Below are 25,520 nucleotides of genomic sequence, written 5' to 3'. Positions count from 1 at the left end.
AAACGCTCGGAATTGCAGTGTAACACTTAAACAAGACTTCGCAGTGAGTGAATGAATGAACACGGTATAAATAGACAGACTAACAGGATGAGACAGGTGAATGCAATCAGTGAATGAGGTACAGGTGAATGTGATCAGTGATAGTGATGATGAGTCCGGGCAGTGAGTTATGGGAAATGTAGTTTGTGAGTGAAACATGATAGTCTGGTGTGGAGTGCCCTCTGGAGGCTTTCAAGGGCACTCCAGCTGGTTATCGTTACAGTAAGAAATATTTGGGTGATCTCGCACTTGTTGGTGATGTTTGTATTGATGTGTCACAGGTCTGTGATTCAAAGTATGCATGAAGATTGGCATAGTATATATATATATCATGCAATGAAGAAAAGAGCATCTGTCATGATATTGTGATTTTGTGGAACTATGGGCCAAGAGACGATGTATTCCTGAAATAAATTGAAAAGTGCTGTAGATCATTTAACCGTTATGCTGCCTCAGAAGTCTGTCCGAAATCAGTTTCGTGAGGTACCTTCGTGCACAGACGCTGCCTGCAAAGTCGATGCCTGTTAGGGCAGTGAGTCAATAAGTCAGCTGCCTTTCGGACGCAGCCCTAGTCAAAAATTACATTTTCCGGCATTCCTCCTGTTCTTCACCTGCACTCACTCAGCCACCACTGAGTTTCCCATCAGCACTCCAATCTGCACCAGGATAAGAGCACACACCTCACAGTTACTCTTTGTCTGGTCTCAACTATGGATTACAGATTACGTATCCTTTCTACTTATTGGGTCTCCTAGTGATTATCCAGCAAGCAACTGTTTGGAGTATTATACATACCTGTCTACTCGCCATAATCATGTGAAGAGATGTGTGCTCTCACTACTATCATGCTTCAGTCATCATTGCTCCGCTGGTACCCTGGTAAAGGACAAGAGACTCAGTTAGTTTCTATTCATCTGCTCATCATTATTCTGACTGTGCCATTACTCAACTGCTTTCTGTTTAATTCATCACTGTCAATAAATACTTTGGTTGAGTTTAACTTTATCTCTGTCTCTGAGTCTGGTATTCCATTACAGTAGTACTGTATATAGCATTATATAAAATAAATTAATATAATAACCGTTGTTGTTGTGCCTTCATGAGGCCTGAAAAAATTGTTGGTTTGGATATTGTGGGATCTGTGATGTCACACAGGCAAATGCATTTGCATATGACTTCAACAAATAGTTTTACATCATCACATCAAAGGCCCCGCCCACTGGTGTTCAGTTGCTTAAAAACAGACACCTGTCTACACCAGACACAAGTGTCGTGTCAAAAGCAAATTATAACGCTTTTAATTTGACTGACACCTTCTACACTAGATACAGTACACAAATGCCTCTTCAGTTTCTGACATACTCTGCGCTCTTCTTGAGTCTGTCGACAACAGGACAAATGGAAGAGTAAAAGAACGTTCTCTTTGACATGTCCTGTTTAAATAGTTTGTTTGCATCTCTGTACAGATTTAGAAGGATCCTGGAACAACTGGATGGCTTATTTTAAATGGCATCCCGGGTCACGTCAGAGGATTTTATGTTTGTTTGGAGCATTTGACTGCAGTTTAGTTTTGTAAACAAGGCAGTGTAATGGAAAGTTTGCAAAAAACATTTGTTGAAATGGTACAGAAGGAGAGATGAAAATGGAAGTAAGAGAGGAAGCAGACAACTATGCTTGACAGCAACATCGCAAACCGTAAGTAAACAATGCTTTGTCTGTAAATGACAGTTTTATATGAACATTTTCAAAACGCTTATTCACATGCAATAGGGAGGTGCCGTTGATACTTTTTCCTATGCAATGACATTAGCAAATCATAGCTTGGCCATGGAGTTTAGAGTGACTTTGTGCTTTGTTGTGTTTTCATGTTTTATGGGGACTTTCCATAATGATTTTTATACTGTACAATCGGAATTTTCTATCACCCTACACTAACCCCACCCCTAAACCCATCACAGAAAACTTTCTGCATTTTTACATTTTCAAAAAACATCACTTAGTATGATTTAAAAGCTGTTTTCATCATGGGGATCAAACAAATTCCCCAGAAGGTCAATGATTTTGGATATTGTCATCTTTGTGGCAACATTTTGTCCCCATAACGTTTCCGTTCCCTCCTTCTAGTCGACGTCGACTGAATGGGATCACACTTAGGGAGCAAGTCATCTTCGAGTACAATTGAAACGAGTCAATGGAATTGGTGTGTGTGATTCGCATCACACACTCCGCCCCCGCGGCACGGCATAAATACGGAAGTGGATGCACGCACTAGTTGCTTTTTTCGCTGAGGAGCCGAGCGTAACTCTGAGTCAGCGGTGGTCCAGTGATGGTGGCGAAGGATCGACAATGGGATCCCCCATTGAAAACGCCACTAGAGCTGCCACCTTCCAGTGCCTAGAGAAAAGCCTCCTGACCCCCTGCAATTTGAGGTGGAGAAGGGACAGGGCTTAGGCCAGGGAAGTCACTGCTGTTCCACAGGACCACTGGGGAAGCGTGCCCTATCAATGGAAGGAAGGGACGCTGCAGAAGCCACATCCTGCCCAAAGGGAGGTAACATGGAGAATACACATATGGACTGGGCGGATGACTGGGCAGTACAGCATATGGAATGTCACTGGGGTGGCTCCAGCCTATGACAGGGGGAGACTCAACCGAACAGTGAACAGGGAAGACACGGGCTCGCCACAGGGAGCCGTATCACAGCCTAACATAGGTTCGACCAGTGCAAACGAGTGATAGGCCTGGCTTCGAACGTTCCGCCACGACAGGGCGACAGGGTTCAGCTAATAAGGGGAACTCTACTGGAGCAAGAATTGCGCACGTATCCAGTCAGTAGGAGGGGAATGGCGCAGCAAGTCGACACTTTGAACTTACAGTGAACTGGCTTAATGTGAAGGGAGCCCATGGAAAGTAGCGGTTCGACACATAGGTTAGTTCTACCAGAAAGACTCGGGAGAGTTATTTCAATAAACCATACATTTATTGACAGCTCAGCAAGCTGATAATCTACAAAGTCATTTGGCGTAGGCCCCGTCCGTAGTGCATAGTCCGAGAGTATCGGATCTGCAATTCCTGCCTAAAGATGAAGGCAGGGGCGCAGCCGACCCCCCTCCTGGGAGGTATGGACGGGACCATCCTGGTGGTGGTGGGGAGGATGGGGGTAATCGTCGCTTCAGTATCTGCGAACTCAAACATGTGTAAGTACCGTGCTTTTATACAATAAGCATAATAATATGATTGGATAGAAGTGAAGCAATAAGTGACGTAATAATTGAGTCTTCCCAGCAGAACTTATGCTAAAGCTTTCATTTCTCTAGCGAACGTGATAGGTGTCACCCAGCCCCCAACTCTTAAATCTGTTCAGAGAGGCACTCTGTGTCAACGCCTAGGAGGGAGCAATACTCTCACTTAGGAGGAGCTCACCACCCAGGTGGGCATGTGCACCTTGGGAAAACTTTCTCACCAAGATGAAGGCAATCACATGTAGTGGGCCAACCTCTGCTTGGAAATAGCCTTCCCTTCTGCTGGTCTCCGTAACAGACAAGAGCTGGTCTGAGGTCCAGGCTTTGCATTCTGAGCACGTATAACCTCAATGGAGCGGACGGACAGAGAAAAGCCAGGGCTGGGTCTGCCTCCTCTGGGGCAGCGCTTGCAGGCTCACCACCTGGTCCTGTAGGAGAGGAAGGATCCTTGGGCACATATTCAGGCCGGGGTCTCAGATTTCTTGAGAGTCAGCCAGCCCGAATTCCAGGCACGATTCGTTGACCGAAAATGCGTGCAAGTCCATACCCTCTAGATAAAGACAGAGCAAGCAGGAGAACTGTTTCTCTAAAAACAGGATTTTTAACTCACTGCCTTCAGGGCTCAAGGGAGGTCTCTGCAGTGCAGTAGCACGAGAGATAAGTCCCAAGAGGGTAAAGAGTTTGAGGCGAATTCAGTCTCCTTGCTCCCCTCAGGAACCTGATGATCAAGTCGTGCTTCCACGGATCCACTGCATCATGATGTGCGTCAATGCAGAGGCAACAACATTTTTAGGTGGAGGAGACAGCCCTCACTCCAACCCATTAGCAAGAAAAAAGCACTAAAGTGATCGAACATCTTCGGGATCTCCTACGGAGAGAAGACTCAGTTCAACGAATAGGTTCCACTTCTAAGGCGTTTTTTGCCTCATTTTGAGAGGTGCTCTCACAGAAGTGATGGTCTGTGGTCATTTTTTGCGGTAGTAACCAGAACCTCCGCATCCCGTTCTTTTTCGAACCAGACCTGGAACTCTCCCAGGTCTAAACGCGGTTGCCATCATGCCCCATCCGGAAAGAAGGAAGTCAGAAAGGGCTGTTGAGAGGAGAGGTCTGGTTGGGCCATATAAGGGGCAACTAGCAAGACCTGCTCCATCTCCTCCCTGACTTTAGCAGAGTTGTGTGCAAGAAGGCTCGTTGGGAACGCATTTCTGCTGGGGCCCCATGGTCAGCTGTGGCCAGAGTTTTTTCTGAGTCGAGGGGTGTCCACTCAGACAGGAGAAAAACACAACTGGCGGAGGACGAGTCCGGAGGGGCAACAGATGTAACTGTGCGGCCCCGGAGTGGTCCCCAAACAGCTGGACCGCCTGGAGACGGAGTCTCCACTCTCCCTGGGCCACAAGCTGTCGTGAGGCTCGTCAGCGGCATGATTGAGCAGGCCAGCAGTAATAAGTGGAAGAAGCGACCTCAGAAGCTTCTGACTCCGAGGAGGAGGTGGCGGGCGAGTTGCAACATGCGAGGGGAGCATAGCTCAACGGTCGCAATGTTGTCTTTTCAGACCAGTACATGCTCGTTGAGCAGCGGTGTCTCAAAGCGAGGTGAACTGCAAGCAACTCGAGGCATTGGATGCCAATGCAGTCGGAGGGCCGCCCAGACCTCTTTTACTGCATGCCCTTTATACGTGACCCCTCAGCCGGTATTAGTGGACACTCATTCTAGGAGCCGTTGGCCTGGAAAAGGAAAACAAAAGGTCTGTTTATGGGCTGAGGGTTTGGCGACAGGCCAGGGTGTTTATCACATGGAGCGAGCCGCTCTGCCACAGCCACCTCTGGACTCGGCCGTGAAGCCAGTGCTGAAGCGGTCTTCATATGGAGGAAGTCGTGTGGCTGCGTCTGCCATATGCCCCAGGAGCCTCTGAAAAAGTTTCAGTGGGACCCTTTCTCACTTCTTGAATAGCACTGACTGCGCTGATGCGCTGGACTGAGACCATCTCCATACTAGAAAAGAGATCCTCAACCATTGGGCGAGTTTACTCTTTCCCAGTTGACCTGAAGACCCAACTGGCTATGGAGGAGGGTAGAACCTTGTACTGATACTTCGTACCTTAGAAACGCAAGAACTCAGGAGCCCTGTGGAGCGGAAGGATAGAGATCTGGAGTACATGTCTTTCAGGTCAACGCTGCAGACCAACCTTGGGGACGGAGCATTTGGAAATGCATCTGTCTTTAGCAACTGAACAGAGGCTTTCGAAAAAGGGCCCGTTTCAGTTGACACAGGTCCAAGATGGTCGTAACCCACCACATATTTAGGGTACAATGAAGTACGGGCTTATGGAAGCCAGTCTCAATATCAGCTGGAGGGAGCAGCTACATCGCGTCCTTTGCCAGTAGGACTGCGACGTGCACACACAGGACAGGAGCACTGCTCAACACCTAGGTGTGATGAATCTCACAAATTTTTAGGAGCATCTCTGCTCAACACCTAGGTATGATGAATATCACTGAGCCTGGGCGGAAACCGAGCCAAAAGAAATCGCAAGCCGAGTCTGATGGTCAATTTGGGGCCAGCTGGACCGGTTGGGAAGCATTTTAGGCTTCCACAAACCGGGCCAGGGGCCAGGGGACCACAGACGTACCCGAGGTGGGGCAGCAAGGTGGAGGACAGGGACCCAGCTCAAGAGGCCTGAAGGCGGCCCGAAGCGGGGTTTGAGTGTGCAATGCAACACTAAGTGGCAGGGGATGCGTGAGAAACTGGATGACCAGGTCCTCGAACCGCACCGTCTGCTGCCGGCTCCACGCTGAGACCTGGGTGGAGGCTGCGGAGGCGGTCCAGCTGGAGCGGAGGCGGCTGCAGACGGGCGCCCTCGGCGACGGCCGGGCGGAGGCAGCAGCAGGCCGCCGTGGTAGGATGCGCCGGATGGCCTCCGTCTACTTCTGGGTGGCAGAGAACTGCTTGTTAAAGTTCTCTACCACGTTGCCAAATAACCCAACCTGTGAAATTGAACCTTGTCCGCTTCTCTCATGTCAGCCAGGTTGAGCAAGAGATGGCGCTCCTGGACCACAAGGGTGGACATCGCCAGACCGATCGCACAAGCTGCAACCTTTGTACCCCGGAGCTCACCCATGAGCTCACGGTCTGGGCTACCCTCGTGCATATTCGGAGTGCCTGGGCCTGATGGACCTGAAGCAACGCCATGGCATGCAGTGAGGAAGTGGCTTGCCCACAGGCTTTGTAAGCTTTGCCCTTCAGAATGGACGAAACCTTACAGGCCTTAGAGGGGAGACGATGATCCCCCTTCCACGAGGTAGCGGTCGCTGGACACAGCTACATCACAACAGACTGCTCCACTGGAGGGATCCCCTCGTAACCCTTCGCCGGTCCGCCATCAAGGGTAGTGAGGGGGGAGGAGCTACTCAGGCGATTTCTTGTAGAGAAAGGTACCGTCCATGCCTATTTCAACTCCTCATGCACTTCAGGAAAGAAAGGTACCGGAACGGCAGGCTGAGAACCAGACCGACCCACTCCGAGAAACCAATCATCCAACCGAGACGGTTCGGGACACGGTGGTTCGTTCCACTCAAGCCCTACCACATCGGCTGCCTTTTTAAGCATAGCTGGCATCTCTGGATCCGGCTCGGGCAACGTTGGTCTCACAGAGGGAGGCAGCGCAGCCGAGTCGTCATCTCCAGAGCCCAGCTCACCCTCCGATGCTGCAATGGACATCCTGTTCTTATCGGGGAGCTCCACCGACTGCGGTGCGAAAGAGGAGTGAGGGATCCATGGGGCTTTGTCGGGCGGATTACCCCTCACTGTAATCCTCAGGTCACCCAGCCCAGATGGTACTCCTCTTCTGGGAAGGTAGCGGGGCCTCGCGAACGAAGGCGAGTCTCGACCTCAACACCGAGTTGGTCATATTCCCGCAATGAGAACATGACTCATCCACAAGAGCTGCTTCAGCGTGCTTTAAGCCCAGACACGTGATGCAACTCTCGTGACCGTCAGAGGGGGACAGAGCCCTACCGCACCCAGAAACACACGGATGGAATGGCATCTTGAAAAAGACGCAAACGCACCCGTGTTGCTCTTTTAGAAAATGGGACCCGTCACCAGTGCCGGAGCACACAGGGAATGACCGCGGTAACACTTATTAAACTGAAACAAACTGAAACAGTGAAGCACTCACTTTTCCGCCCTCAACCAACCGTCAACACACACACAAATAGAAATTTGTTCGGTGTTAAAACAGCAGTTGAGAGCTCAAAGCTCGTGACCACCGGTGCACTGCACTGTAGAAACCACCAGCACTGGGAGAGTCTTTCTAGAAGAACACCGACACACTCACTCTTTGTACACAACAGTACTCTTCAGAGACATCAAAGACGATCGGCTCCGAAGCAAAAAGCAACTAGTGCGTGCATCCACTTCCGTATTTATGCCACGCCGAGGGGGAGGAGTGTGTGATGCGAATCACGCACGTCAATTCTATTGATTCGTTTCAATAGTACTTGAAGATGACTGGCGTGATCCCATTCAGTCGACTACGTCGAACGAGAACGACTGAAAGGGAACTTAGGGTTTATGTTTACCTGAGACACACACACACACACAGCTCTTCCACACTATAGTTTTGACTAGAGACCTTACAACTTCAGAATTCCCTTTAATCTCTTGGCACAGTTGGGGCTGTTGACTCTTGGGAATATTTCTACTGGAGACGGGCATATAAACCATCTCCTGAAGAAGTCATCCTCATAGCAAAAATGAGGAGTGGATGTCATATATGTCAGAGGAGAAGATACCATGTCAATATTTATTCTGATAGACTGACACACACAGGATGCGGCACTAGCCTAATGTATGAAACATCTGTGTGACAGCTTACTGATGTCATGTTTTCACCCTAGATGAACTTGCCAATTTGGTATCTAAATATTTTAACAGTCCCTTTCTGTAATATGCCATTTAATCATCTTCACTGTATTATAAGAGAGATCTGACAAATTAAATGCTATAACTAGTGTATCAATGTTCACTGCAATATAATGCTAATATAAAAATATATATGCATCAATGTGTTTAATTGTCTTGCATCTCTGTAATACCAAATAAACCTTTTGCAAGCTGAACTGAATGGGACATGGTTCAAACAGTTCATTCACCAATCAAATCAATTCACTGACTCAGTGATTTGGTCATTCTCAAGTTAACAGCTCACTGGAGGGGAATATATACAGTAAATGAACAGTAACTTCAGTTTACTTCTCACACAACAATATAGTATACAGTAGGTCAAGAAGATTTAGGAATATAGTGCACAAGTTGGACTTTTATAATGCTTGTTTGGTGTTATTTTTCAGCTTAATGGCAATGGTCAAACTATAGTTTGTTGTGTTCAGAATTACTTGTCTGCTTGTGTGTGATGCTCAGTTCTTTAGCATGTAATGCACAGTTTTTCTTGGTAACCATTTACAAAGCTGACAAGTTTCTGATGCCTAGTGTTTTAAAATCTGTTCAGTTTTTAAAATGTTAAATGATTCCCAGACAAGGTTTAAGTTAGTCCCAGACTAAAATGCATGTTTGAGCTGTTTTGAAAGCAACTTGCACTGGCATATCTTAAAATATATCAGTGCCATTGTTTTGTCTCAAGATGCACACCAGTAATGTTTATTTTTTTCCTAAGGCACCTTTATAAAAGCTACTTAATTGCCATAATTGAACTAAGCCTAATCCTGTTTTAGTCTGTGAAACCGTGCCATGGATTGAGGTAAACTGCTCTTTTAAGTTATTTTTTTATTTTTTTATTTTACATTTTTTTGCGTTTGTGTTTCTCTAACCTCAAGAAAACACTGGTCCACCTCATCACCCCCAAACCACTGTGACCTCTGAGAAGACACGACTGCATGTCATATTTCATTCAGTCGATCAGATGTTCAGTTATGTAAGCACACACAGAGTTCAGACACAGGTCTCCACTCCTGTGCACTTTGACACTGTATCCAGTACAGGATCTTTATCTTGATCGCACCCTGCGATCTTAAATACACTTCTTCTGCTAGGAGACATTAAACGTGACAAGCCTGCCAACACTTTCAGAGATGGAGAAAGAGAATGATAAGAGAAAGACGCAGACACATAAATACACGCCACAGAATTACTCTCTAGAGAAATGAGAACTGGGGCAGAAAATGTCATGAACAATTAGTGAGAATCCCATTTATGAGATAAATGCAAGCATCCATGATAATTAAACATGCAATAATTAATATAGAGAAACAGTATAAGACTTCCTCTTCTAATCCTGCCTATTCCAAGAGGACCTGGGACAACATGACTGGGAGAAATAAGTCTGTATTGGGATTTAAAACACAGCCAGGAAAATAATAGAAAACATCTGCCTCTCACTCTCTCTCTCTCTCTCTCTCTCTCTCTCTCTCTCTCTCTCTCTCTCTCTCTTCCTCTCTGCAGTATGAGCATCCAGTGTTCTTTAAGGAAGGAAAAAACTTAGGCAGGAAGGAAAAGGTGAGAAGGAAGGAAGGAAGGAAGGAAGGAAGGAACAGGCAGAATGGAAGAATTTTAAAGAAGACAGATAAACAGAACGGAGAACAATGGATGTAAGAAAGTAAGGAAGGAAAAACTAAACAATTGAAGGAGGGTGGAAAAAAGTAATGAAGAAAGGTAGGAAAAAGGAAAGGAAGTAAAAACTATGAAGAAATTAGGAAAAGACGGAAGGGAAAATAGAAGGAAGGTAAAATGGCTGAAAGAAATTAAGAAAAAGGGAAAGGAACGCAAGGTAGGAAAATGGAAATTAAACAAGTAAAAATAAGGAACAAGTAATGGAAATAAAAGAAGAAAGGAATGAAGCACATTAGGCAGTACGTTAGAAAATACTCAAGATACATGTTAGTTATTCACAGACAATATTAATTGTTTCACTTTGAACAGAAATATGTTCATTTTATGCTCCAAACTCCACATAATTTCCACGCTTTTCCCCTCTCCCACCCATGAAATCAGACACAATTTTTCAAGTAAACAAGCTATTAATCTTTTAAACGGTTAAAAATCCTGCATTCTGGGCATGAATGATGAATTATGTATGATAAATATAAGGGGGGGGGGGGGGGGGGAACGCCACTAACAACAAACATTTCAACACTTGTTCTGTGCCAGAGAAAACAACATTTTCTCGGGCGGTTGTTTAGCACTGTACCCAAATGTTGCCGTGGGTCGTTTTCTGACTGCTGTTTCTAAATCTTATCCTACACGCTGCCTTCTTGACAGTAATTAAGAAAGGCAGTAAATCATATTTCCACTATTTTTGAGGGCAAAGTTCTTTAAATAACTCTTTAAAAAGACACTCCCAGGCTGTGTTGGGCTACATGTCATTCATATCCAATCAGATCATATTACATAGTTTTGCAATGGTTTTGTAAGTCTCTACGCGTATCGGGGTCTGTTTGTGTGATTTATGAAGTGTTGTTTGTCAGTCTATGATTATGCTGTATGTGAGGATGAGAAATCTGTCTATCTTGTCACGATACCACTGGGAGGAAGGAAGACTGAAAGAGCAGCTTGGTTACAAGCCTCAGAGGTGATATCACTTACACGCCTGCATGGATGTATGTATGCTAAGACACAATTGAACGCCGTGATATCACGTATGCATAGGCTTTATCACTGACAAGCACATTTTGATCCTTTTACACACAGTATGTGCGACAATATCCAGTATCATACATATATAGATCACATTACAGCTTAAAAACGCTCATGCCGCGTATACCCTCAGCACTGTTTGTTTCACTCTCCGGGTTCCTCCATTACTAAGGCTCTCCTTCAAAGCACACAGATGTAACGAATGTCCCAATATCTGCTGCTTCAATCCCATCCGACACACTAGCGGTGCCATGACAATGTGCCTGCAGCTCCAGAACCCTGGCCATGAGTGAAAGTGGGTGCCCACAGGCGTCTATGTTATCAGGCTCGTTCACATTGGCACCTCCCTTGGCACACATTAGTGAAAAGCAGGGTGGTATCTGAGGATAATGAATCAGGGATGTTCCTGAACCCCATATTCAGAGCAAACGCCGTGGTCAACATAGAACGCTAGAGTGGTTAATTGGTTTTGGGAGATAACGGATTTGGATTATTGCAGCATGAAGAGACAAACAAAGCTAATGGTTTCAGGGTCACGGGCTGTGTCTCATCGACCCCCAACACTCATTTTCTCAGGTTCTCTTATGAAACACTTGCATTATATTTAGCCTTTGGATGTGGAGGTGGTCTGCAACCCCTTCAGCTGTGATTTTTATAATAACTGTGATGTATTCACAATACAGTGCCTTAGATAATAGATAATTAATAAATAAATAAATAAATAAATAAATAAATACATTTATTAAAACTTTGTGAGGGATTTATTTTTATTTTTTATGAAATGCTATTAAAATAAAATAAAAATAAGAGAAATCCTTCCACTAGAAAACGTAGTTCCTAGCATGTAAACAGCAGTAGAATGTTATTCAATGAATAAAATAATGCAATTTCATTAAAACTTTGAATGGGATTAAAAAAAAATTAAACACTTCAGATTGTTATTCAATGGATGCTGTGCAGCAATATATATACAGAACCTATAGTTCTTGTTTGGTTCAACATCATTCAGTCAGTAACGCTAAGCAGTTTTGATTTATACGCCTTTGAATGTTCAATCACATGATCACATCACAGTAGCTTACATGTGTGTAAGCAATCTTCAATGGCTGAATCTGAATCGCCCCCTATACCATTAAATATGGCGTTATTTGAGGTGACAGCCATTTGTAGTGGTGTCTGAAACCATAGTGGACGTTATAGAGTGCACTCATTCTATCCCACATTGCACTGCAATAACAAGTGTAGCAACGGCTCTCTGAATTCTCTCTCTCCTTTTCATTCACTCCTTCAAGTGAACAGTATTAGTGGACTAACGTAGGAAATAGTGAATGAGGGTTTAGGGGGCGATTTCGGATTTAGCCTATCACTTGTTTCTGCTTCTTCGCTTTTTTTGGATCTGGAGATTGTGTACTATTTCAGAAGATGCATACTAGCGCCATTTATTCTACAGTATCCACCTTATTTTGCAACACGGAAGTAAATACAGTGGTGTATAACACAGTGGGGGGATGAAATGAAGAAATGGCCTGACATCTTATGAGAACATTTTCAATTATTTTGTGTTGTGACTCAGAGTAGACGTCTTCGATGAGCGTCTCAGCAGCTCATATAACAAATGCCACCGCATATATGCTGTGAGTTTGGGTTGCTTATGTGACGTTCATATAGGAACGCAATGTGCGCCATTTCACCAGATTTGTAACGTCATCTATATATCTATACATCTATAAACCTACGTCAACACAGGAGAATGCATCAATATGTTTCTAAATATGAAAACTGTTCATTTATCGCGAATTCAAAATAAAAATTGAAACCTTCATCATGAGTTTTGTGTGTTTTGATGTCAACATGTTATTGTTCAAGAAATTACAGTGGCTGTAACATTTCTAACGTAAAGAAGTGGCCAAACATTAAAGGGATGATCTTCCGTGGATCTCCCATTCACGAATTGGAAAGAGCAAACGTATGGGAATTTAGGTGGTTTCTCACAAATGTGTCGCTCAAATACACACAAGAGAAATACATAAACTGCTGTTTAATAACGTCATTTAACAAGCACCATTTCACATGTAGGCTACTGCATCGTGTCACACATTAAGCATGTGCTTGAAAATAACTCAAAATGGTGACTGGACGGTTAATGCAACAGATACACTTTAACTATTTTACTAAAACATAAAAAAACAAGCAACTCGCATTGCCAGCGTGTTCACACATTACAATAATGATTTTAACCAAAGCCGACAAGCTTCTTGCAGTATGCAGATCATAGGGTGCCTCACATCCACATTCAGTTCTGCTGTGTGGATTATGATCAAAACAAATAACTTGCAAATAACTTGAACCAGCTATTATGGCACACCCTAACTGCGCAAAGGACGCCAGTCTGTCCGTAGTCGATATTAAAAGTTAGCTAGCCAGTCAAAACTACACAGTCCACGCAAAAATACAGGTTCACAATACAACTACGATTAGCGAAAGTGGCTTACCGGAAATCTAACACATTATATTTAAAAAATGTCGGCGCCCGCCCTTGCGTGAAAAATAAGGTGGATAACATTGAAAATATGGATTGTTCGGAAAAAAACGCCAATGGCGAGGAAGCAATGTGTCATAAATTACATAAAATCGGATCATTAATGGAATTTTCGGGCTTTCTGTGTTTTCACAGTTATATGGTAACGGGACGTTACAACTTATTAAAGGGTACAGAATATCCCGATCAACATTCCTAAAAAAAACGAAGCAGAAACAAGTGATTAAAGCTGGGAGGAAAAACACGATTTTCTCAGCTTTTTGTTCAAAATGTTGCTTTTTTATAAAACTTACCTACATTCAAGTGTGAATGTGAAAACTTGAAACCACATTCAAAAACACTGTGCTCAACTTAAAAAAAAAAACATGCCTCTATACTTTTTTTTTTGTGCAGAAATTGTGCAGTTCACTTTTCTGCCCATGTCTTAGTTAACGCAGGATAACTTTTTATCTAAAACATCTTTAAATATTCAGACCACAAAAATTATTACATACAGTACAGTATGTAAAAAAAAAAAACTATGTCTTCAGACAGAACTGCAGTGTCATTTATTTTTGAAAAACCTGTCCCATGTGTCCTCAAAATCCAAGTTTTATGTCTCCTTGCAAATGCCCGGAACAGCAATGGTACTTTCTGAGTGCATTGTAGCTGGTAGTCATATCCATTAATTAATTTCAGCTGTCAAAGCAAGCAGAACATCACTCTAATTCAAAGACTAGCTGAGATGTCATTTGCTTTTCATACTTGCTTTTCATTATTTCATAGTCTAGTATCCATAAATTATTCAATCTAAGCATTTTACATCATAGATTATTTATGCTTTGTAGCACTTTGACAAATAGTATTGTGACAGCGGTGCCAATGGAGAATTCTTGAGAACTGGATATGAAGGGAATGTCATTCAAATTCATTCAGGGTTTGGGGATGATTCAGCATGTGTGCTGTTTTCTGTAATAAACATTCCCCAGTCCCAGTGTTTTCAACGGTTCCCTCATAGCACATGATAATCAATTGTTTATATCAAGGTTTCAATTCACTTTCTTCACAAACACAGCCGTAAGAAATTTTCACTCCGAGCGAATATAAATTGAACTCGACAACGGGTGACAGCCGAGTAGAAATAGCACTGTTTATGTTTATCTTTGCTTTAGGTTTTGTTTCTTTTCATTGCAGAGGAGAATGCTGGGTACGTGCCACCCCATTGAGCGAGCCAGTGCTTAAGTGGGCTCCTGGGACGCCGAGAGATTTGAGCACAAACAGTAAACTCTCTTATGAAATCTGCCTGCAATCTTACACTCATTTCTTTCTTTATTTTCATGAGAGGCTCGTCCTGAGGTCACCCGGCAGTACAGAACATCGATCCGCCAATCGAAAATGTGGGTTGTGCACGGCACGTCTCCTCCCAGGCTGTTTAAAGCACTTAGAGGTGGGTTGTGTATAGAAAATAGTGGGAGTATGTATACATTATTTGAGTATTATAGACTTGAATGTGTGTTTATTCTGCCAATACTACTCAAACACATCCACAAATGCAGTGCTGCTGTTCTTTGAAATATTAACGACCTATTGGTGATTCTCATCTCATTTTTCTTCTCTTAGCGACAAGTCGGATCTGCAATGGCAGGCCGTGGCCACTAGGGAGTAACAATTTTTTTTTTCAAATATTGATTCTTAAACCCAAAGTGATGTTGGGTCAGACTATGTATCAGGTTCATCCTCAGAGCACGGCAGCCTCTCGGGAGGACGAGGGCTGACAAGTGAAGAGTCTTCATTCGGTGTCGGCATCCAGATTTAGCATCTTTCTGCTTTCCAGGAGAGCGTTGCGAGACATCAAAGCCTTTTTAGATGGATCTGTAGATCCATCTAAACATATGGCACTGACGCAAACATGCACACCTTTGCAGAAAAAGATGACAAAATGTTCACAGTCTTCATTTGTGCACTTCCAGTTGACCATGTGAATCGAGAACAGGTTACACTTTTCCCAATATAACAGACCTAAAAATACAACCAGCCCATCCCAGGAGAGGGCTCGTGGTATCCTGGGCTTTAGTAATGAGAATTCAAGATGGCACTCAACCCCATGTCCCAAAGCTCAACACTGGAATCACAGTGGTTCTGATACATTCATCACAGCTCACAAAGCAGACGGCTGGAGTCTGAAGGGGCTTTGAAGCCTGGAAGACGTCTGGGCAGGCCCAGGGCGAGCCTAGCGTACAGGGCTGTCTTGAAAAGAGAAAATCTCATTCAACACTTCTCAAGCCACCAGAGCCCTAAGAAAGACATACAGAGATAAAGGTACAATGGGCAGCGTCTTTTTTGCAAGTTCGATCCAACCCAGGAAAAGGTAAAGCTCAGCAAGAGTGAATAAAAGGGCCGATTAGAGTTCAGAATTCAAGTTTAGGTTAAGTTGTGGAGTCTGTGGAGGAACTCATTGAGATTAGAAAATCAATGATGAATAGTGGAGCTGATTCTATTTCAAACTTTATTACATTGCAGATTGGGCATGAGTTATGCCTCTTCACATCGGAGCTTATCTTTAAACATGTTCATAATCTCAGTCAGCACATTGCTAGCCTGTTTTCAGAACTTCACAAAGTACTTTTGAGAGCTTCACAGTTAAAAAAAAAAAAAAAAAAAAAAAACTTAAAAACAAGGTAGTTCCTTGTTTAAAAGTGCACTAAGTAACTTACTGGTTATGTTTCACTAGCAGATTCAACAATGGCCTTAGACTTTATACTGACACCTAGTGGCGTGGATGTCTTTGTTTTTTATGCAGATGTATTTGACACCCTGTTATTAGTTTATTCTGAAACCAACAGTGTCTGGTAACGGCGGGTTGCCAATTGGTGTGTTCAACTTGATGCGGTGCAGTGCAGACCGATAGGTGTATGACATCAAAGTACCGCAAGAGCGATTAGAGAGTAGATGGCTCTGTATGCTTTATAATCGCTCTCACTGTATTTTGATGTCATACACACATCTGTGTATCGCCGCTTCAAGTTGAACACACCTAATTAGTTGTATTCAAAGAGTCATGTGATCTCGACATGATGGTCCCCATGAGGCTCAGATCTGCCATTTATTAAGTCATTGCCATTTTAAACATATTTGTCAGTTGTTGTTTTTTATTTAGATGTTAAATCTAATATAAAAAACGTAGTGCACTTTTAAGTGATTTGTAGATCTTTTTACAGAGTAACAGATGTTTTTAGCCAGCTGTTAGTTTTAAACGTTTTTGAAGGGAATTGCATCTGTAAAGCTCACATTACGTAACATTTTTACAGCTAGAAAGAGCTGTATTTTTACTGTAGTTTACCATTGTTTTACTGATGTCTACTTCACTTGCATTTCTACTTTGCATTTGTGGAAGGAAGCTTTATAAATGTTTCTCTCTTGAATTCCATCTTACACCAAGAGTAAAAGACTAGAAAACAAAAAAAAATTCTCCATATAATCTTATATAGTGCACCAACAAAAATCGCCCATTAATTTTTTATTTGTTGTTATGATCCTATTCAGAAACCCTAATTAGAAGTGAAAAATTACGTAAAGGGTTAGTTCACCCCAAAATTTTTATTATTTCATTACTCACCCTCATGTCGTTCCAAACACGACTTAAATAATTTTGTTAATATTTGTAACAAATGAAGGTCTTTTTGATGAAATCTGAGAGCTTTCTGTCTTTATATGATGAACAGATTGAATTTAGGCTTTTATTCACATATAAACATCCATCAACTCACACATCAGTGGTAAATGGAAGCTCAAGAATGTTTGCTTGATGTGCGAGAACCAATGAGGTTCATTCTCATGTGTTAAGCAGGTTCGATCGAGCTTCTGTTTATGTTAGCTGATATGTGAATAAAAGAGTAAATTCAATCTGTTTATCATATAAAGTGATCGTGTCTCTTCAGAAAATTAGGACTAAACCGCTCAATTCATATGGATTAGTTTTACCATCTCTTTATGAACTTTATGAAATGTGAGTTGCGTAGCTGTCAATGGAGGGACAAAAAGCTTATCTTCTTATCTTTTAAAAGAAAATATCTTAATTTGTGTTGCAAAGATTAGCGAAAGTCTTACAACATGAGGATGAGTAATTAATGACAGAATTTTCATTTTTGGGTGAACTAACCCTTCAACATTTTCAGGGTAATGACCTGACCCAGAGGAGCAAATTGACACTAATTTGTGAATCGCACATTCAGAGCAATCCTCTCCCTACTCATGAATATAAAGTTTGCTGTGTGCTGGAAAGCAGATAAACAGTGTTAAACTACTGTCTCATTGTCATCAACCTGACTAACTTGCACACAGACACAGCCAGGTCGGAACTGTCCACAGTTTGTCCTTCAAGTCTCACATACTATAATCTCTCTCACACATGCACACACGTACACACTTAGAGCCGATGGAAATCCAGAAATTCACTTTCAGCTGATGGATTCAGTCTCTCACATGAGCACCTGTGTGTCCAGCATCTTCAGTCGAACCTCAGGTTTATATAGAGATCCTTGTCCATCCTTATTATCTTCTGTCAAAACAAGGCAGCCATCTATAGTCTACAATAAGTTTGTCCATCTTTTGCTTGTACGGAATCATCCTTAATGTCAGTGTCTTAAACAAGATGGTCTCCTTTTCCATTAGGGGTTGTTGAGGCGTCTTGGGCCTCTTGGTAAGGCAGCCATGTTCTTGCTATCGTGTGACCTACGAATAAAAACAGAGGTAGATTAAGGAACGCTATGGCACAATCACTAGAATGGCAAAACTTTGCTTTGAGATGTTTGAGAGGCCTGTTAGAGCCATAACGTATAATATATATATTAAGCCATAGCGCAATCATTTTGAAAAAGAAGGAAGGGTTGGTGTTAGACAGTCTTTTGACTGTGGAAAAGGCTAGAATTCATGTTTGTGTAAAATAGTTTTTGATCTTGATTTCTCTTAAATGTAACTTGACAAAGAAAAAGTAAAGCTTTACAAGTTATGGATTCATGAGTCAAATCCTTTGTGCTACACCCTTTTAGAATGGCGATGAATGGTAAGTGGCTCGGATCACCATTACAAGGCTTATTCACAGCAACAAAAATCATTTTCTTGAATCAATAATATAAGTGCATTAACTAATGTTAACAGATACAAATTTTGATCTTAATAATGTATTTGTAAATGTTGAGATTAACATTTATTATTAGTGCTTTAGAAGTATTGTTCATGTTAACTGATGGAGTTAAAGCTGCAGTCCGTAGTTTTTCCTCTTTGTTGCCATCTCTGTTCGAAATCTGCAATTGCAGTTATTCGCAGAATTATCAACTTTACGTGGGTTGTGCCTCGGCACGGCGCAGATGAATCCAATGTGTTGAGGAGAATGTGCGGCTGTCAGTCACCGCGCCGATGTGGATACTGTCATTCGGAATCACAGATTCTACTTTTTGGAACATGTAACATCCACTTTTGTTCTGACCAACTAAGGCAAAAAAAGAGTTGCAGTAAATCGTGCTGATTAAATCTAACGATCGCTTATCATATCACGTCAAACCGTGCAAATTATACTTTGTTCTCAAATTGTTCATGTTTAACAACATCAGCATTGCGTGACTACATTTAATGCCCTTCCGATATTTATCCTTGTTTTTGCATGGACCCGGTTGCAGTCTCTTTTTTTCTGTAGCCACTCCGAAGTTCGAAGTCTTTTGAATTTTACAACAGGTGAATCTCCAGTTGTCACTGGTGATTGACGTTTGAACCTTTCTGGATCCGCCATCAAATTGATGTTTAATTATATCAAGTGCTGTGAGAAAAGGCTATAAATCTCCACCTCCAACATCCTCACACGCAATATATCTTTATGTGTACCGATGTGACATAATGACGCAAAAACATGCTAGAATTTCCTGCGGAAATCCACCAGTACCACTGGAATTAAAAACATTATTACAAGCTTACCGTTTTGAATCAAGCTAAGGCAAGCCAAAATAAATTTTTTAGCAAGTACATAACCAGCCAGTGTTCAAAACTAGATAGTTTTGAACACTGGCTGGTTATGTACTTGCTCAAAAATTTATTTAGCTGCATTTTGCAGCTTAAACTGTAACAAATGAAATCTAATTATAATGTGTTACCATAAGTTCCATATATTTGAAGCATGCACACTTAGTTACTTTAGTGTTGATGAATGAAGCTGTATGGCAGGCAGCTGTACCACAGAAAGGCAGACAGTGGAGAAGGATAATAAAAACATAAAGGAGAGATATTAAGCAGAGGGTACAGGAGGTGAATGTAAAGATATAAGAAGGCAGATGGAAAGAGACAAAGAGAGAACGCAATATGTGTTCTGGCGCATCGCCACAATCTCCTGTGACAAGTGCACTGAAGCCTGCTGGTTACTGTTCCATTTCCACCTCTATTAAATACAGAATTAATGCTCACTGGAGTAAGATACTCCCTCCCGCCTCCCATCTGTGCCTCAACGCAGTCCATTGGCCTCCTGAGAGGGCAGAAGGCGGGGCTTAGCCAACTGACAGTCAGCTCAGCCAATACTGGACTCAACAAACAGAGTCATTAATCCTGAGTGAAAGACCCAGAGCCGTCATTCATTTCTCGTCTCTCCCTCTTACCAATTTAATTAGGACTCTTAATTTGAAAGCCTCGGTGGAGCTCATTGCCATAATGCATTTTAATGAACACAACAGATGTTCTGCTGTTACTTTATAACTCTGAGCAATTATTCTTATGGCAGTTGTGTGTTTTCAGACACCGTTATTTCTTTAATACTTCACCTGTATGTCACACCTGCACGAAACAGCCGTCACCCCGGCGTTTACTGAACAAACCTCATCTCACCAATTTCAAATTCATTTACATTTTTAGCTTGAATATAGACATTTTGAGGCGTTGAACCATGGGTTTAGATATGAAGATGACCTGGTGCACAAAATGTAGTAAATTTTAAAGTTTGCTTTCATGCCTTTTTCAAGTCAAAGCTAGCATGGACCAACAATGTTGTCCCTGCATGTTGGTCTAGGCCCGTTTTTTTTTAATTCTCCTTTTCCTTTTAACGTTTTCTCTGTGCTACTGAAGTCTTCAGGGATTTATTCTCTGAGCCACGAATTCTGTGGAGTCACTCTGAAATTTTATTTATCTCCAAGCTTTGCTCATTCTTTAATAAGTCTCTTTTTGAAAGTTTGAGTGATGTGTCTGCCTATAACTTTCAGTAAAAAAGTGCTTTTTGAGAAGTCAATATTGTGCCCATAAAACAAATGAACATTCGAAAAGGTATGTTTTGTTGTTTTACATATCTTAAATATGACAATTTTATCTCATAACATACCACTTCTTGTTCTCTTCATACTCTCGCTTCAGAGAACCCTCTTACAAAAGTAAGGCCTCAACAAAATGCTGCTTTGAAGAACGGTTTGCCTGAGAAAAAAGCTTTGGGAGAAGGGCTCCTCAAAGAAACGCCTTCTGAGAATACTCCCGGGGAGTGTTTTGATGGCATATATAGTAGCTCTTAGAAAGGTCTGTTTAAAAGGTACTTTTATGGCAAAATGTTCTCAGATGCCCCTCTTACCATGGGCAAAAGACACTTTCGGTGCCAACCTGGGTCTGCACGTGTCAGAATGTATCCAGCCTTGAAAAGGATAGTTTACCTAAACATTTAAATTCTGTCATCATTTGCTCACCCTCGTGTCGTTCCAAACCAAGACTTTTGTTAATCTTCGAAACAGATATTTTCAATGAAACTTGAGAGATTTCTGTCCCTCCATTGAAAGTCCAGGTAACCAAAACTTACGAGAAGGGCTGTGTGTTTAATTGAAATAGTAATAAAATCACAATGTGAGAGTGCAAGATTTCTAAACCGCAGAAAGGACTATTTTTACGCCAATCTGAATGCAACGCGCCAAAATCTAGCATGAGAACTGAACAGAGCGTGTTTACCTTTACAACATTAAAGAAGAAATCACAGAATAAGGACAATATCTGTGGTTTGGGAATATTTTGGATACAAGAGAGATGATGTATCACAGAGTCACGTAATTTGCAAGACCTGTCAAACTATCATTGTGGCAAAACAGAGTAGAAAGCAAGTTAAAAACACGAGATGTAGGTCTAGAGATGCGTGTTTTAAAAGTTGACCTTTTTTTTTACCTTAAGCGGTAATAGAACGGCGTGTCATACGCGAGATGATGCAAAAGATGTGAGACATGAGCGCAACAGTTAAAAACGTCCATCTAGCGCAAGTTTACATAAAAAAACAATGGCACATTCAGAACCAGGTGAACAAAAATCAGTAATACAAGCATTTGTGAACTGCACAACATATGAAAAGAGTTCAAAAAGGCATAAAGAAATAATGAATGCAAAGATATGGTGCCCGCAAATATCAATAAAGCTGGCTTCCAAAAAAAATTATACAGACAAGTATGTGCTCAATGTATGTGCATTCATGCATGAATAAAAGCTTAAATTAAATTCATTATATAAAATGATAAGAGCTTCTCACTTCTAGGCTTGATTCATATGGATTCATTTTACGATGCCTTTATGACCTTTTTTCAGATCTACAAAGTTTAGGGAACAGAAACCTCTCAGGTTTCATTACAAATATCGTAATCTGTGTTTAAAAGATTAAACAAAGTCTTATGTGTTTGGAATGACATGAGGATGAGTAAATAATGACAGAATTTGTATTTTTGGGTGAACTATCCCTTTAATCAGTGTGGTCCTGATTTCCTCAAGGCCCCAATAAACAACATCAGCAAAATGCAACTCTGGCTCATTCACCTTGGTGGTTTTGACTTTGTTACCGGTGCTGCAGGACCAACCAGTCAGGTCTGGAAGAACTTTACACTCCTCGCCGTCCATACATGGGTGCATTTGGCACCACCACTTCTGCAGCACGATGGAAGCTGTAAGAGAGATGGGGAAAATTATAGGTTGAACTACTTATATTGTTACTACTGATATTATTATTTTTAGAGTATCTCCTACTGTACAGAATGCATCCCTGAACATCCATTTTCTCTCTACTATGACAATTTTGCCAATCCCCACTGCCTTCAATTTTTAAGTACAATTAACTTGGACGTTTAATTCATTTCAACTTACATTACATTAAATTACAACTGACTTTTAAAAAATTTGTTGAATCTTGTATATGGCTTAACTGATTTTAATGAGTTAATCCAAAGTAAAAACATGTTATCATAACTTTTTTATCGTTCATCAGCTGGGGGGAAATTCTCCTGAAAGTGATTCCAGCTATTTCATTCCTTATAGTTTTAGTTGTGTTGCGGACTTTGCTATTCTCATATTAAATTATTATTAATACTCTATCGTTATTTATCATCCTTGTTGTAAATGGCCCTTAATAATGGAACATTTCAGGTAGGATTGTCCTGCAATGTGAAACATAATAATTATACTAATACAGACCTCATCCACTTCCCAACTGAGAAATACAGAGGAAAATATATGAAAGATCAAGAAATAACTAGAATTTGCTCTCGAACAGACGCCTGCTGCTGAAGCACTGGTTGGATAAACCGTTATTAACACCAGAAGATCAGAAGAGTGAAACAGCTTCCTTTTTTCTACCACCTTTATGTGTCATAGCGCAGGAAGTCATGCTCCTTTATTCTCTCTGAATAGTGCTACATTGGAAACAGATTCTCCAGCATCACTACACAATGAACCCATGATGTCGTCTCGAATATACATGATTGGCACCATGTGAATAATAACTGTTTTGACTACTTGTCCGCTATTGGTCGACCGAATAAGTGGTCTCGCTCAAAATGCATGCCATTGCTTGAGCCAGTGTTACAGTGACAGCGTTCTCAGTTTTTAGAGAAAACCAATTCACAAATGACTTGACTTGAATTGTCCTCACACAGTTTCCCAAACAAGGGTTTGCAAAGGAACTGCAGAGAGGTTGTGAGTTGATCAAAAGTAATTAAATAAAAAAAAACACACATTTTCAAAACGTTGACTTTTTTCCCCACAAATTTACACACAAATCCAAGAATTTCACACACAAAATGCTAAATGCCTCACATCTCTTGCAAAATGAAGCACTGCATTCAAAAAATCACAAATACATCTCAAAAGCAAACATTTGTCTTATGTTGCAAACACCTTTGCCATAATATTATATTTTGGATATATCATATACACACAGTTATTCGAAACCTAAAGCTCTTGTTTCATGAGCTCCTATGTGCATTTCTGTAAAAGATTAAAAGTAATTGGCAGAGAGATGTTGAAAAATTGACAGTAAACACGAAAGCAAGATTGCAACCAAACTTTTTTTTTTCTTTTTCTTTTTTTTTACTGTAAGCATTCCTGGTAGTGAATACAGTATTACACAGTCCGAAAAACCTATAATTTGACCTTTGGCCTATTTATAGGCCTATTCTAAAGCCATGATTGGTTGGTTTTAAGTAAAGTGTTTGCACATGTCAGGAGTTAGTGTGAGGCACTGATGAATTAGTGTGGCATTTCGATAGGTTGTGTTTGAAAAAGGAAATCAAGATACTTCCTGTTAGATTTTTGTGTTACATAGAGAATTGTGTGTTATGGTTTGCAAAAAGTGTTTTATGAAATTGAAAACTGAGTCGAAGGCCGAGAATAAGTGCATGCACTCTCAGAAAATAAAGTACATAATTGTACTTTTAGGGGTACAATGGCTTGTCATTGGGGCTGTACCCTCAAGGGTACAATATTGTACCTTAACCTTTAAAAGAAACAGTACATATATGTACCTTTTAATGCTTTTTGACCCTCAAAAAGGTACATATATGTACCTTGAGGTCCAATAATAAGCCCTATGGGGTACATTAGTGTAGATTGTACCTTGGGGGACAGAAATTGACTCCTACTGTACCCCTATTTCTGTTTAGCAGATGTGGTTCAGGTGTTTGAGTGTGAGGTTTCAGAAATTGTGTAACAAGTAAGGATTTTGTGTGCAGCTGAAAAAAAAAAACTGTAAACAATCTGTATTGTATAAAGTGCTAGAGAAATAGAGGTGACTTGACTTGTATGTATATTCAGTAAGCTATACAGTATATTTACAAAATGACCAGACATGCAAGGGTCAAAAATGTATTTCTCAAAACATTGAGTTTAGATTCCTAAGTGATCAAATTAGGTATATTTACACGATAAACAGAAATGCAAGAGGGTAAAAATTATTTATTTCTTCCTGAAAACATTGAGTTTTGATTTCTAAGTGATCTGGGTTGCATTTCCCAAAACCTTCTTAATGCTACATCATTCTTAAATTACACCTTAAGCTGTACCTTATCGTTAATACGTGTTTCCCGAAACAATCTTAGTTAAGTATACCTTCTGTAAGTCATACATTCGGAAGGTTGGTCTGGACCACTCTTAGCTTTACCTTATCACTGTTGCAGGTCTACACGAATATAATTCTGAAGTTTTAATACACCCAGACAGTGTTCAATTTGGTGAATTCAAGTGTTTTCATGCAAATAATAAAATTGTCATTACACTGATTGTTGATAGATTTTTTATTATATTATCCAAAGGTACATCAGCTGGCAAACCATTAAAGGCTTAATAGTCTATTTAAAGGGAATGATTGTGGTGGGGAGTTTGCTCAAACTATGCGATACAGCGAATAGTTGTTCTAAAAGACGGTGCCGTCTGCGGAGTGCTTTCAAAGGTTTATTGATTTACAGATTATTTTTAATAATATCCCATGAGTCCTAATAAATGCAATTTCAACTATTTCTGAAGTGTTTCTTTTATAAAGAACACCGCTTTCTCACATAATGCAGTGAAGCAGCCCCTGCACAAGAGAATAATTGATTCTCGATCCATCGATATCAACAAATTCAGCACCATCGTCACGGACAGCACCTGGTAACGTCGCACGGAAGAAGGTATATCTTAAGCAGCTTCCTAAGGTATGGTTCGAAATGGTAAACCTTTAGTTAAGTTATTCCTTAAGAGTCTTTGTAGCGCGCTAAGAGACAACGTTATCGGGAAACGCAGCCCAAATTATGTATGTGTTTTCACAGTTTATC

The 25,520-nt window shown here is 41.3% G+C and overlaps 1 protein-coding gene across 1 annotated transcript in view; it reads right to left on the bottom strand.

Moving 5' to 3' along the window:
- Positions 1–15,970: 15,970 nt before the first annotated feature.
- Positions 15,971–25,520, bottom strand: part of tafa4b (TAFA chemokine like family member 4b) — a 52,686-nt gene continuing 43,136 nt past the window's right edge. The window contains exons 5-6 of the mRNA XM_082156315.1: positions 22,255–22,379; positions 15,971–18,180 (exon numbers count right to left, since the gene is read on the bottom strand). Coding sequence (XP_082012441.1) covers positions 18,169–18,180; positions 22,255–22,379 — 137 coding nt within the window. The 3' untranslated portion in view covers positions 15,971–18,168. The remainder of the gene's footprint in view (positions 18,181–22,254; positions 22,380–25,520) is intronic.

This window comes from Leuciscus leuciscus (assembly GCF_965113295.1).
Source record: "Leuciscus leuciscus genome assembly, chromosome: 23".
Taxonomy (NCBI): domain Eukaryota; kingdom Metazoa; phylum Chordata; class Actinopteri; order Cypriniformes; family Leuciscidae; genus Leuciscus; species Leuciscus leuciscus.
This window is presented reverse-complemented; position numbering and strand designations above follow the sequence as displayed.